Source organism: Gavia stellata, chromosome 6, assembly GCF_030936135.1.
Source record: "Gavia stellata isolate bGavSte3 chromosome 6, bGavSte3.hap2, whole genome shotgun sequence".
Classification (NCBI taxonomy): domain Eukaryota; kingdom Metazoa; phylum Chordata; class Aves; order Gaviiformes; family Gaviidae; genus Gavia; species Gavia stellata.
In genome coordinates, this window is record NC_082599.1 from 23,769,878 (window position 1) to 23,783,853 (window position 13,976).

Here is a 13,976-nt window from a genome sequence, read left to right on the forward strand (position 1 = left end):
CTCACAAACAAACCTTTCTCCATCAGTGAAGGAAAAAAACAGTAGCCCAAATTATTTTCTTACCTCAGTCTTTGCTCCACAAAACAGCTAAAAGGGGAGAAGCATTTCTTAGAGAGGGTTTATGCCTTTACAGAATCACAGAATCACAGAATCATTAAGGTTGGAAAATGCCTGTAAGATCATCAAGTCCCACCATCAACGCAACACCACCATGCTCACTAAACCATGTCCCGCAATGCCACGTCTACACGTTTTTTTAACACCTCCACTGATGGTGACTCCACCACCTCCCTGGGCAGCCTGTTCCAATGCTTCACCACTCTCTCAGTAGAGAATTTTTTCCTAATATCCAGTCTAAACCTCCCCTGGCACAACCTGAGGCCATTTCCTCTTGTCCTGCCGCTAGTCACTTGGGAGAAGAGACCAACACCCACCTCTCTGCAACCCCCTTTCAGGTAATTGTAGAGAGCGATGAGGTCTCCCCTCAGCCTCCTCTTCACCAGACTGAACAACCCCAGTTCCCTCAGCCGCTCCTCATAAGACTTGTGCTCCAGACCCCTCACCAGCTTCGTCACCCTTCTCTGGACACGCTCCAGCACCTCAATGTCCTTCTTGTAGTGAGGGGCCCAAAACTGAACACAGGATTTGAGGTGCGGCCTCACCACTGCCGAGTACAGGGGCACGATCACTTCCCTACTCCTGCTGGCCACACTGTTTCTGATACAGGCCAGGATGCCGTTGGCCTTCTTGGCCACCTGGGCACACTGCTGGCTCATCTTCAGCCGGCTGTCAACCAGCACCCCCAGGTCCTTTTCCACCGGGAAATTTGATGCAACAGGAAATTCCAGAAAAAAACACCACCTAGCAGGGAGGAAAAGATGGTGAGTAATTACATAGGAAGCAAGTCTTGTCAATGGAGCAGAACTCCTAAATGTGCCAGAAGCAGAGCCAAGGAGAAAGAGTTTTGCAGAAGAGTATTTAGGAAGTGACAGTGGCATTCCAAATACACTGGACTGTAAGCAGCTGGTGCCAAAATGAAAGATTGTTCTTTTTTTTTCTCTCTGCTTATTTCTCATAATGCTTTTAAGTATAAACATGGTTTTTAATAATTTCTTTTTTTCTATGTAATTTTAGAGAAAGAATGATCTCTATACTCTTTCTTCCAATGTGTCTTTCGAAGTTAAGAGCATGCCATATAAAGTGCAACCAGCAAAGCTCCCCGAGGGAAGCATAGCAGTAAGTAACTGAAAATTATATCTTTGTGAGAAGCACATGTATTTTGTCATTCTGATCACAGCTGTGGAAGTTTTTGTAGATTAAAATATTGAGATCAGTCTTTTCTGTGTTTCTAGTGTAAATTCCTGAAATAATACCTAAAGGAAATACCTTTATTGCTTTCTGTGGAAGTTGCTGATATATGTATGATACTAACTCAATTTTTAAATAATTTTTTGCTGCATTAATGTGCAGCCTACTTTATTGCAATCAGGATGGGTTTTTCACCCAGAAGAAAACAATAAAACTGTGAAAGCAAGTGTCTAATTACGTTGTTTTGGGTAAAAAAAATATGAAGGAAATTTTTGTGCAAAATCCAAAATCTTGTTTTTGTCAGGCTTAGAGATCTCACTCTTCTCCCACTCAGCAGTTCTCTCACACAAGCTTCTGGATTACCTATGGCAACTTCGCTCTCATCTGTATTAAGCTTCTTTGATACCCTGATTTTCAGAAAGGTCTGCATGCCTCTCTCGGGTTTCCACTTCACAGTACATCAGGTGCAAGATACGAAATTACCTGGTAATCCCTACAGATGTGATAGATAGATACTAAAGTACTTGCCTTATTTGCAGAGTGAGATTTGTATGGCCTTGGATTATTATATGAAAAATTAATCTTGGAGGCCTAAATTTGGTTGAATTGTTTGCTGGTGCTAAAGCATTGAGTTTGGGGAGCAATTTAAAGGAATTTGCATCTTACAATGTCTAATACCGTGGTTAAAACTTACTGATGGAAATAAGTATAATATGAGTGCAAAATTTGATTCTAGTATAGAGTAATATGGAATTTGAAGGCTTATTGTTCTCATCTTTATAAAGATTTATCATTTACAGTTCTTCTTTTAAAAGGTAAGCTCAGTAGAAACTTTTCCCAGTTAAATCCTGGTGCAAATACCACACATCAGTCTGTTGAGATGTAGTAGTAGGGGACAGAATATTTTCTTATATGGAAAACCAACATGATAAAACACTTTACAGCTTACACTGAATATAATTTAGAGAATACAGGCTATAAAGTTTTGTTTTGAACAAGCACAGGTTGAATGGTTGATTGATACTTGCTCTGGGAAGACACAAGGTGAAATCTTGGTCCTATATGCTCAGTGACTCCAACCTCTAACATCAGGACAACCGTGATTTCACCAGAGAGATTTGATACTAATGCAGTATTCATCCAGAAAGGTTCAAAGGCTCCAAGTTGACAGATATACTCAGGCTCTTTTTATTTTCTTGCAGCATGTGTTCCATACCAGAAACACATGTTGTGCAGAACTCTGTTGATAGTGGTGCCTTCATCTGGACTGAAGTGCTTTACCCCAGGTGATAGCCTGCTGTTCTCAACAAGTGTCAGATGATCTACCAAATGATCAGATAAGCATTTTATTCTCTTACTCCAGCCAGTATAATGCTTGTTGTTTGCTGCAGTTGATTTACAGCAAAATGCCTGTAATGGCAACTGTAAAATCTTGAAAAATTATAGCGCTTTTATGTCGTTTCATATCTGGACATGGCAGTGGATACTTGCCAGCTCTACAGCTTGATGTGTTATATGTACAAGTTCTTTTGAAGTTCCACTTGCAAGAAGAAATATTTGCTTGAAGTTGGGCAATGCTTAATATTTTTGCTCCTTCTGAAAAAGATCACTGGTTGTGTTTTAAAAGTTTCCAAAGATTTATTTGGAAGTTTATGGTTTTCTTTCAGACAATGCAAGGGTGGAAGTGGAATAAGGATTTTAATATTTTAAAATTAATTGTCAAAAGTATATATTTAATAATCAGCTAATACCTTAAGTTTATATAGTGAAGAGAATATATTCTAAAAGAACAGAGCATATGTCCTTCATTTAACTCATACAGCACTGGGTTCCAATTTTGCAGGCTGATATGTATATTTAATTTCAATGGTATAAATAATCCCGTACACATCAGTAACCTACACAGTCACGTATGTATGTGCTTGCATATTTTCAGTACTGAGGTCTTTATTTCCATCATCATTGACTATAGGTCTATATCTTGAGCAGAGGTTCATTATACATAGACGTGTGAAAGGTTATGTAGATGTAAAAAAATCTAAATCTTTTATAGTAAAACATTAGAGTGAAAATGACATCAAACAGGAAATTAACTTGGAACTTAGTGGAGCTTAAACCAAAATCCACTGAAATCAATAAAAGTATTTCTATTGATTTTCATAGGCTTGGAATTGCAACTATATATTGTACAAGTGGTTGGATTTCCTTGCTAACAGCTGTATCATTCAAGAGAAAATTGTCATTTTTTCTTAGAGGTATTATCCTACTTGATGATTTCATGTGCAAGGTGAAATAGTACTTTTTATTATAAAAACTACAGACTTAGAATAAGCAGTAATTTGTTCCATTTTAATTTATGATTCTTGAGACAGTTTTGGAGTTTAATAAAATATGATTGCTTTTCTTAAATGCTTGATGGGATCTTCAGAGGGGATGTCTTTAGGATAAACTGTTTAACCAGTGTCCTACATTGAGTAAAATTGATTTCAGACTAAGGCTTTTAGCTCTTTTTTAGCTATTACATGGTGATGAGTACTTTGATTTTAAACGTGCTTAAGTTGCTTATGAAATATATTTGCATGAACATTTGTAAAGTGTAAACATAAATGTCAATATTAATTATGACTCCAAGCTCAAGGGAACTTTTACATTCTATTTTGAGCATTTTTTCAGAACATACAAGAACATCATGCTGCAAAGGTTGGATAGGAACCTGTAGGAGTACTAAAGAGTTCCTGTTTCTCAATCTCTGTGAGCAAAAGGAGTAAAGATTCGAGGAAGGTCATCATGGGCAGTAAAAGGGTTAGCATTGGAATAATAATGTAGCTACTGTTTCTTAAAGTAGCAGATCAAACAATGGAGAAGCTAATTTTTTTTTTTAAGTGTGTCTTTTAAAGAACAAGAGGGGAAAAATAGCTTTGTGAGAATCTCACTAGCAGGCACTGCATTCTGACCATTGATGCTGGATGTTTGAACCAGTAAAATCTAATGCTCATCTATCCACAAGGTCCTGCCGATGAACTGGCAGCTTACCACACATGCTTCTCTCTGGTTTTGTGCTGCCTTCCAGTGGAATCAAAGACAATTTTGAAGCTACATTGAATAGCACCAAAATCAGGAACAAAATCCAAACTGTACAAAAATCAGTGGCAAAAAATGTAATACTTTTTCTCTACTTGCATTGTGCTTAACTGTGACACATCATTAAAAAAAAGGAAAATAAAATCCCCACTATAGAATTTGCAACAAGTGAATTTCATGGAACAACAATGGTGATTCTGAAGTTAAGACTATCAGACAGCGTCTGTGCTAAGACGAGCTTGGATTTTATTTCCAATAGCAGACAAAGGCTCTGTCTGTTTACTCTCAAGTTGTCTTCGTCCTCATCTTGGTGCTTGAGTCAGATGGCATTCCTTGTCATCCCTTTACATACAAAAGGTGTGAGACTGTTCAGCAGTGTGAAAGGCCAAAAGTCAGATGGCTTCTCTCAAGTCTGTGAGGTGTGCTTTTCACCAGCCTGACAGAGAAGCAACCACTGTTTTCAGTGTTCAGTATAAGAAAGTCTTCTAGCCCTGAACAGAGAGGAAAGCCAACATGCATCTAAAGTACAGTGCCAACATGCAACACTTGTGTAAAAATTCCACTTCTTCATATTGGCCACCTTAGATGAAAACAGATAAATCTCTCCCAAAACGTTCCCTGGCTCTGATCCTGCAGTACTAAACCTACCACATGGAGAACAGAAAACCAAGCTGAATAATGCGAACTTGTCTGAAATCAGAATCACATGTAAAAAAAACTATTGTGGACAACATGGGGTGGAGGAGGGACAGTCTTCTGTGGAAATGGTGAAAAGAGGCAGGCAAAACTGAAGGACTGCTTTGTTTCTTTCTTCCCCTCCAGCTTCTGCCTCAACTCTGTGGGTGTTCAGGACTTGCAGTGTCAAACTGTTCACCAGGAATTGCATTAGTAGCCCTGCAAGTCTGTGTACAGGGTATAAAAGGAGGCAGCCCAGGGGCATTACATTCTGCTGGTAGTGCACACAGACAGGAGTGAGACTGATGACTACATATAATCCTCTGCTCAGGAAGTAAATGCCAAGCACTTAGCACAACCCTTCCCTTGCTTTCAAAAACCTAAGACAAAGAAGGATTCATGGGAAAAGAGTGTGGGTGCGGTGGTGACTTTAGCAGGCAAATATTTCATTAGCCATTGCCTCACTCCTGCTACAAGAGGAGAGAGATGCAGTAGTTTTACAGCAGCATTCTGCTCGATACAGGATAGACCTAATTTCTGCTGTCTGTTTTACTCGTTGCTGATAATTCAAGGATTATAAGCATGATGCTCTGCACTTAGGTAAGATTATGGATCCTTGTTTTTATCTCAATGTTTGTCATGCTCCAGCTGAGCTACTGAAATTACACTGTAAATTGCACTCTACTCTCTGCAAAGGCAGAACGACAGAAGGAGGAAGGGAGAGAGGATTATGAACCCATGCGGTACAAGCAAGGCTGAGCACTGCTACACCACTCGTAACTGGTTACAGGGTGTCCTCAGGAAAACCCAGATGTCCTTATCTGGATCCATGCTGATAGCTGCTCTGTAGGTATCACAAGAAGTGCTAGGTTGTCCTATTGTTTTCAAAGTCTAAGAGGAAAGAAAACACAACACGCAAATGCAGCAAACATCTAGGAAATGGTGCATAAAAGAAGACATGGAATACTTACATAAGTACTTGTAGTTGCAAACACTACTATCAGCTTTATCCAAAGCCTAATGAAATCCACCGTCCCTAATGAAATACACTGTTTCCACTGATTTCCACAGCATCTCAAACATGCTTTGAGGTCTGGATTGACCCCACCTAATTTTGAACAATGAACTGAAGCACATTAGTTAAGACTCTAGTTGTGCTCCTGTGCAATCAGTAGGCAGCCCTATGAGCTATTCAGATCCTAGACAACACCAGGCAGCAGCTTAGCTCACCCCTGTCTGAGAGCACCTGTGTTGCTGAAATTGTTGCCTTAGATTGGATGAAAGTGGACTTGGTGCCCAAGGAGACAGCGGTGGTTCAGTCACATACTATCTTAAGAAATCTTTAAACAAAAAATCCTTCCTACAGAAGTACCTGCCCACTCTGATAATTTCCATATTCAGGATGTACAATTTCAGTAGACTGTCCCTCTACCAACCCATCCATAGCTGGCCAGCAGCTTGCCAGAGTCCTTTTGTTCTGGATTGCTGATGTTGTACAGTCTGTCCCAGAGCAGTGCTGCTGACTCCATTTCCTCTTGCATTTATCTCAGTCACATTATGCCACCTAGGAATTTGGCTCAAGCTACCAATACCAGAAATGGCTAAATCAGATTTTGCAAGCAAATGGGTCTTCCCTTGGGTTTGATCTTACTGTAAAAGGGAGTCCGTCAGTTTGTCAAACTTGAGAGGACAGAAAGCCCTGCTTGGATTTGCTTTTTGATTTTGTTTACAAATATTTTTAAGATGGATGTAGTAAGTGATCTATCACTTTACTGCTCCAGCTCCACAGCAACATGCTCAGACAAGTGATAGTGTTAGAACAGAAACTGTAGTGAAGCTCAAACCTTACCTAAGTAAGGTACATACACTGTATGTTGATAGTTTCAGATCCTTTTCAAATAATAATTTGAAAAACGATAACTTCTTGCTTGTGGTACCACAGCCTTTGCCAGCAGAGGAAGCACACAGTATGGATGAGTTGAGGTTTTTTAATCAATCTCAATTTTTGCTGTCTTGCAGCCTGTTGAATTTTCATCAGCATTTCCCAACTCTTGTGCTATATGTGATGAGGTCTTCAAGCCTTGCCTTGAAAATCATGAAGATTTTCAAGCAGTAGAAGGCAGATGCTTTCTTTCTTGGACAGCTGAGCTCATTGCTTGCTACAGGCTTCATGCAGCCCATCACATCTGCATCCCTTCTGATTTCACTGGCCAGATAAGCCTTTTACTTGCATTAATCTTTTTTCTTAACTGGCTTTTCTCTGAGAGGAATCTCTGCAGACAGTTCAGATGACCTTTATCTCATTTTCTCTGCCCTTCCATTTTGATGTCAGATACAGTACCCTCTGAGACACAAGGAGAGCCATTCAAAAACATTTTGTCCTTACTAAATGACCACTGCTCTTGGTGAATCTAGTGATACAGAGAGCCTATGAAGTTCTGCAGTGTTAAGAAGCAACCCAAAGAGGAGGCTGGGGGAGGGAATGTTATCCCTGCAGTAGCATAGCTCATCACTTTAGTACACCAGCAAGATATCTGTTGGGACACAGGAGTGGGATTTCATGGGGTTTTCTACTAATTCTGTTTGCCTTGAAATAATTTTTTCTTGCTTTAATTGGCTAACATATTTATTCTTTGTATATGCTACCTTTTTGAAGTCTTTCAGAGTAATAACTATTTACCGCTGCACTAGAGAAATATATTAGCTGAATGTGTTTGTTAGATCAATGATAGTATGGCCAGCACTGCAAGCACTTAATCTTCAGGTTACAGGTCAATGTTAAAGTGCTAACCCCAGAAGGACTGGGCAGTGTCTTGGAATTTTCTGTGTAACCCTCAGTGTAAGCTTTGGTAGAAGGCAAGTGTTATCCCACATAGGAAGTTTGCCCCTAATTTCATCTATGATCTGTGTCCCATAGTAGTGAGGGATACTATAAAAAATATATGCATCAGTAGACCTCACCAGACTGCCATCTTCCTAAGCGCTGTGTCAGAGTAGGGGACAGTTGGCTGCACAGATAAAGTGGAAAGGACTATTTCAAAGTGTCTGCCAATTAAGCGTGACAGTACCTGGGAGACAGATCTGCTGGTGCTTGCAGAATGACAAGTTTAGGAAAGTACACTGATCATGAGAAAGAGTGAGAGAGGAAAGGGCTAGATGTTGCAGGAAGGCTGAAATCTGCCATCTTCAAGGAGAAAAGTGAGAGACACAGAAATTGAATTAATTTTGAACTGGACTACAGAGTTGTGCCCATTCTTCAAATTTAGGATGCTGTTCCATGAATGAACAAATTAGCATTGTGCTAAATTTCAGGTGCATTGACCAGTGAGTTAATAGCAAAAAAAAAAAGTAGAAAGAGAATTTGCAATGAGTGCAGATCAGGGACTGGGCAAGAGCCAAGAAACTTATTAAGAAGAGTGGATTTCCTAGCTGTACCTTGAGCACTGAAGAGGAAGATCATTTGAGAATTTGTGTAATCAGTTTGCTTTGCAAACTGTTTTAATCTTGTCATGAAGAAAATAACTTCCATCTATCACACTTACCCCGTTTAAGGGAGACTAGGAGTAAATGAGAGAGGTCCAACAGAAAACCCCAGAGAGAAATAACTTCCTAGGCTAACAAGAAAGAGGAAAGTTTGACAAAATAAACTAAAACTGAAGGGACGTAATTGTGGCTGAGGAGCTAAGGAAATCTCAAACTCATTCCTTCCCACTGGGGAGCAGGAGGGAGAGAGCAAATATTCAATGAGATTGACGAGAAGCCTTCCAAGCGGAGTCTGAGAGCGTAGAATAAATTTGGTACAAGGTATGGAAGGGAGAGTGAGGAACAGGTTACTTATGTGAATGGCCCCAGGAGGAGAAATACTGAAGGGTTATTATTACTCTTTGTCAAGATGAAGGTCTAAAGAAAGAAGTTTGCCAAGTCAATTAAAACCTTTGATAACTCATGTTATACACGCCTGCTGCTTTCCAGAGCCTCAGACAATGAGAGAGAGTGTTTCATGCTTATTTCCCGTTGAGGTAACAGTCTGCATGCTCAGCTTCTTTTAAGGAGCGTAACATCATACTGTGTATTAGGCTTTATCACAAGGACAATGCACTCTGCTTGAGTTTCATTTTTGGACTGCTTAGCTGAAACGCAAGTCATAGAAAAAACTGTATACTCGTGTGTCAGCAGAAATTAAAGTAAGAATAATGTAGCTGGTATCTATTGTGGTTTGAATTATGAGTTTGGGCTGAAGTAAATCACTGTTTCAGAGTAATTCAGTGTAAGTCAGTTATACTGGCCTAAGATGTACCAGCATACATGTGAGTAGAACTTTGCTCCTTGAATCTTCTTGAAGCATCTGCACAGAAGGGTATTTTTTGCTACTCTGTATTAAGTGAAAATGATTTGTATGTCTGATACAAGACTTTTGTATATGTGCGAATCCCATTTCTAGTAATTGTCATGAACAAGTAGAAAGGGACTTGCAGTAAATGAAGCCAACATGGGAGAATTCCAAGCAATGTGTATTTCTAATTTGCAAAATGCTATTGAAGTGAATGCTTATAAACGCTCTAGTCTACTGTCAGATTTGCTTTACTTGTTTAATTTTTATTCATTTAATGTATTCTTTTCATTTCAGATCAGAACATCTGTCATTTGGTCCACTCCAAATGTCTCCTTTGTAATCCCTTTATGGGTTATAATACTAGCAATACTTCTGGGACTACTGGTACTAGCTATGTTGACCCTAGCTTTATGGAAGGTATGTTGCATTATTACTGTTACTGTTGCCTTAAAAAACCCTGAAAGGTACTGGAAGATGCTAACAGATAAGAAAAAGAGAGGCTGGAATTTTGTGTTCTTTTACAGTTTGGAGCAAATACACGTGTCTTTTTTGTTTTGGCATTTCTGACATGCTAGTGTCACTGACCTTTATGCAGGGAACTTGTTTTCAAAGTCCTCCTTTATTATTAAAGTCTGGTTATAAATGGGCATACAGAGTTTGGCTCTGTTTCCCAAGACCTATGATCCTCTTTTTCAGGATGTTTAGGTTCAAAAAGAAGTGACTCTAACTCTGTTTTCTCCGAATACTTCAGGAATTTCCAGTTTTTGTCAGAATGTAACAACACTCCCAGCTTTGAGAAGATTTCCTTTTATATTAGTATGTCATACCTTCTGTTTTTAAAGTTCTCTAGTTCTGTGTTGGTCTTTCACAAGTTTTAAGACAATTATTTACTGGAAACTGGTATATTACAGGGAGCCAATGTAGCTTTTGGACATCCTCTCAGATCCCATTAAAAAAAAAAAAATAATTTCTTAAGTTAGGATATGGCTTATCTCCTTTAGCTGCCTAAAGGTTGTGGGTTAGGTGTCCAGCCTATGCTAACTTTCCAGATTCACCTAGTCAGTTAACAACAACAGCAAAAAGCTGTATCTAAAACATGGAAGGATAAGAGGAATTACCTTTTGGTGGTACTCTCCTTTGACCTCTTGTGAAGCCTACATAACTTTCAACCTTTTGACCAAAAGGGTAACTTTTAGGCAGTTAAAGTTAGGTGAGAGGAATCTCATCTTTAGTGATCTTTAGTCTAGGTCAGAACACTGTCCTGTGCACATTTCCCAACACATATTCTACCTCTGTGATTATTACTATCTGTCAATCTAAATATCTTTTCTGAATGAGTGTCTTGCTGAACTGAAATTAGCAGTTTTCTCATTAGAGTCAGTCAGTATCAGCATTCAGACCAACTTTACATCTCCTGCAAAAACAGCTTTCATTTGAATTTTTAAAGCTATACTTTGGAACTCAATGCCTTGCACCTAAAACTTTAATTTTTCATAGGGAACAATTTGAATAGAAACAAAAAAGCTTCACAGCCTACCAGCCTGCCATAGATTCTACCTGACCTTTCAGGTTGACTGAGTGAAGAATCAAACTGCAGCTGAGTCCTCCTGTGGTTGTCTTACCTTTGTTTCTGTTGATTGTTTTCTGCAGTGTGGCTTCTTTGACAGAGCTAGACCTCCTCAAGATGACATGGCTGACAGGGAACAACTGACAAATAACAAGACTACTGATGCATAGAGGAAGAGACTGACAGTTCAAGTCAGAATCCTGCCTGAGACTAGAAACACGAGGATTAAATGAGGGATTCCTTCCACCAGTCTTCCTTTGTACCTGCAAGTGACATGGTGTCGTAATCTGATCTATGCAGTGTTCTGAGAACATGCCACATGATGGCCATCCTTGCCAAAGAAACGAGCTTTATCACTGCCTTACAAACATACTCACCACTGAACAGAATGTTTATCCCATATTCCAGTCAGTCTACATTTTAGCAGATACTTTTGAACACGTGTGGTATACTGAGATGCTTCCAGAACAAGCCCAAATCTCCCAAGGAGAGAACGCCTGCATTGCTGTATTGTCTAGAAGATGGACCAGGACAAAACTTCTGAACACTACTGTATCATGCAGAATACCTTTGATGCCTCCCTAATAAGAACTTTTATGAAATTATGCCTCAGGGAGACAAGCAATATATCAGTACTGTGAAAGTACTTCCGAAAAACAAAGGTAGTCTATGAAGAACTTTATAGATGGGGCACATTTATTTATTTTTCCACCTTTTCAGGATAAGTATCTGATATAATCATCAACTTAGATTTTGAGAGAAGAAAGAAAAAAAAATAGAAATCATGTACTTACCTTGCATGTAAATAGAAAAGTAAACCCATTGTACACACAGAACACATCTTTCTTGGCTACAAGGTGTTTTGCAAAGCAGAAGGTTTATGCAACATTTTACAAGATAAGACATATGATAAACAAGTACATGTTGTAGCTCTTTCAACCCAGAGCTGGCAGTGTCACACCCAGATAACTAAATCCATGCACAGTATAGAGCAAGGGATGAGTTACCCTCTCATTGCATTACTGATGGCTGACACCTGTACAGCTGACACAGGACAGAGTCATTTGTGAAACACTGGTTTAAATTATCACAGCCACACTCGTGATATTGAGAAGGCTTGAGGGTTTTGGGCTAGGATAAATTTTCTTTGCCATTGCCCTGTTGCTTCCTTGAAATGGCCTCTGAAAATGGAATGGCTACTGCCATTGTATCTTCTGTTTAATTTGTGTCATAGACACTAACACTTCGTTCACCTAAAGAAATCTGCCTGTTTTTTTTTTCAGACTACAAGCTGGCAGCATATTTAAAGTGTTGATTTCAGCAAAGTTCAGGGCTGAATATAATTATTTCTTAGGCAAAGTCTTGCAGGGATGGTGGGCGGGATTTGTATTTATGCAGAAAAATAGGATGCCAGCCAGACAAGCACGAACAAAAAGAAGGAAAGATATTTTGAGGTAAATAATAAAAATGCATATTTAGGATTTTTTTTTTTTCTGGATCGAGGTTTCTGAAGAAGAGAGGCTTCATTCTTTCTCTTCTATCAGCAAATGGTCCTTATCTCAGCAGGGGCTCTAAGCTCTGATCTGTGCAAACTTGTGCCTGAAAGCTTGAGTCTTCCAGTGCTGCCAGTGAGTGTGAAATTAGCTGTATTGTGTAAACTTCAGGAGGGATTGTTCATTTTCTGAAATATATGCCACACTTTCCTTCTCCTGAGCTCCTTTTCTTTCCAATCCATCTCAGCTTCTTAATCACCAAATGGCCTCATCCATTTTGATGCTGCTTGGCTCCTTTTAGGTAAGTGCCCTTCTGCTTCCTAAGACTTCAGGACAGGACTAGCCATGAGACATTGTCACTTCTGTCAGTCTGACAGGAGATTTTACAGTTTTACCACTTCCTGCACACAGGCTGACCTGTGAAATCCAAGCAGGAGCTAGGAAACCTGAGCAGGTTGTGTTCCATCTTCATATCTAAGCCAAATTTGCAAAATTACCTTTATGGAGTCTTCAGCTTATCAGATGCAGGATGCCCATAAGACTTAATGAGGATGGGGAGGCCTGAGCACTTCCCGGTCACCCAGAAAACTGTTAACAGACCCCATCCCCCAAATGGGTTTGAGCTGACTCCTTGTGGATTAGAGAGATCAGCTGATAAATACCACCACAAAGCAAGCCTGTCCCATATTTGCACACCTCTGTATCCCATACATGCCAGGCAAAATCATCCTCCCATGAAAAAGACAGTGAGCTTCTGGCTTTTGTAAATACCAAATTGTTGTGTGTAGCAGCTTGTGAAATAAGATCAGCTAGCTCATTACAGTCACATCATCAGCACAACTCTTACGCTGATGAAATAGCACCATAAGGAGATACAGAACATAGGACTTTTGTATGTGCAATACTTTATATTACTTATATACCTGAAGCATGTTTACACTGGCATTTGTGGTTGTTTTTTAAACTTTTGAATATACTGATTAACGATTACAATAAAAAAAAAAATAGGAAAAAAACCCAAAAACAAACACAGCTCTGTTAAGTATTTATTGCAATGTGTTTTCAATCCTGCATTGCTCTGAGGATGGGACTAGGTGACCTAATAAGTTCTTTGCAGTTGTAACATCTATGGTTCACTTTTGAGCAATTACTCTTCATTTTAACGATGGACAAAACATGTTCAGATACTAAATTTAAACCAAAAAGAACCTCAGTGACTGCTGGGCCTGGCTGGAATCCATTGGCTGCAGCTGTGTAATGTCACTGGAAACCAAATTAGAGGCACATGATCTGACAAACAGTTACTTTGAGCAAAACTTTGTTTTGTATTTCTACATCTTTGTAGATTAAACTTCCCCCATGGAAATGTCTGGAGCCGTGTGCTGTCAAGGACTGTAGTCTTGGGTCCCAGCGTTTGTGGATAGCTTTGGCTGTAAATTGCAAACAGCTTTGCAAAGGAGATTTCTGGGTTTCAGTGCTTGCCAAGAGTGTTTATCCCCTGAGGAGATTGCATCCTGGA

The 13,976-nt window shown here is 39.5% G+C and overlaps 1 protein-coding gene across 1 annotated transcript in view; it reads left to right on the forward strand.

The window, feature by feature from the left end:
- ITGA8 (integrin subunit alpha 8) overlaps nucleotides 1–11,580 on the forward strand; it is a 116,019-nt gene extending 104,439 nt beyond the window's left edge. The window contains exons 28-30 of the mRNA XM_059818393.1: nucleotides 1,135–1,236; nucleotides 9,692–9,814; nucleotides 11,048–11,580. Coding sequence (XP_059674376.1) covers nucleotides 1,135–1,236; nucleotides 9,692–9,814; nucleotides 11,048–11,134 — 312 coding nt within the window. The 3' untranslated portion in view covers nucleotides 11,135–11,580. The remainder of the gene's footprint in view (nucleotides 1–1,134; nucleotides 1,237–9,691; nucleotides 9,815–11,047) is intronic.
- Nucleotides 11,581–13,976: the final 2,396 nt, after the last annotated feature.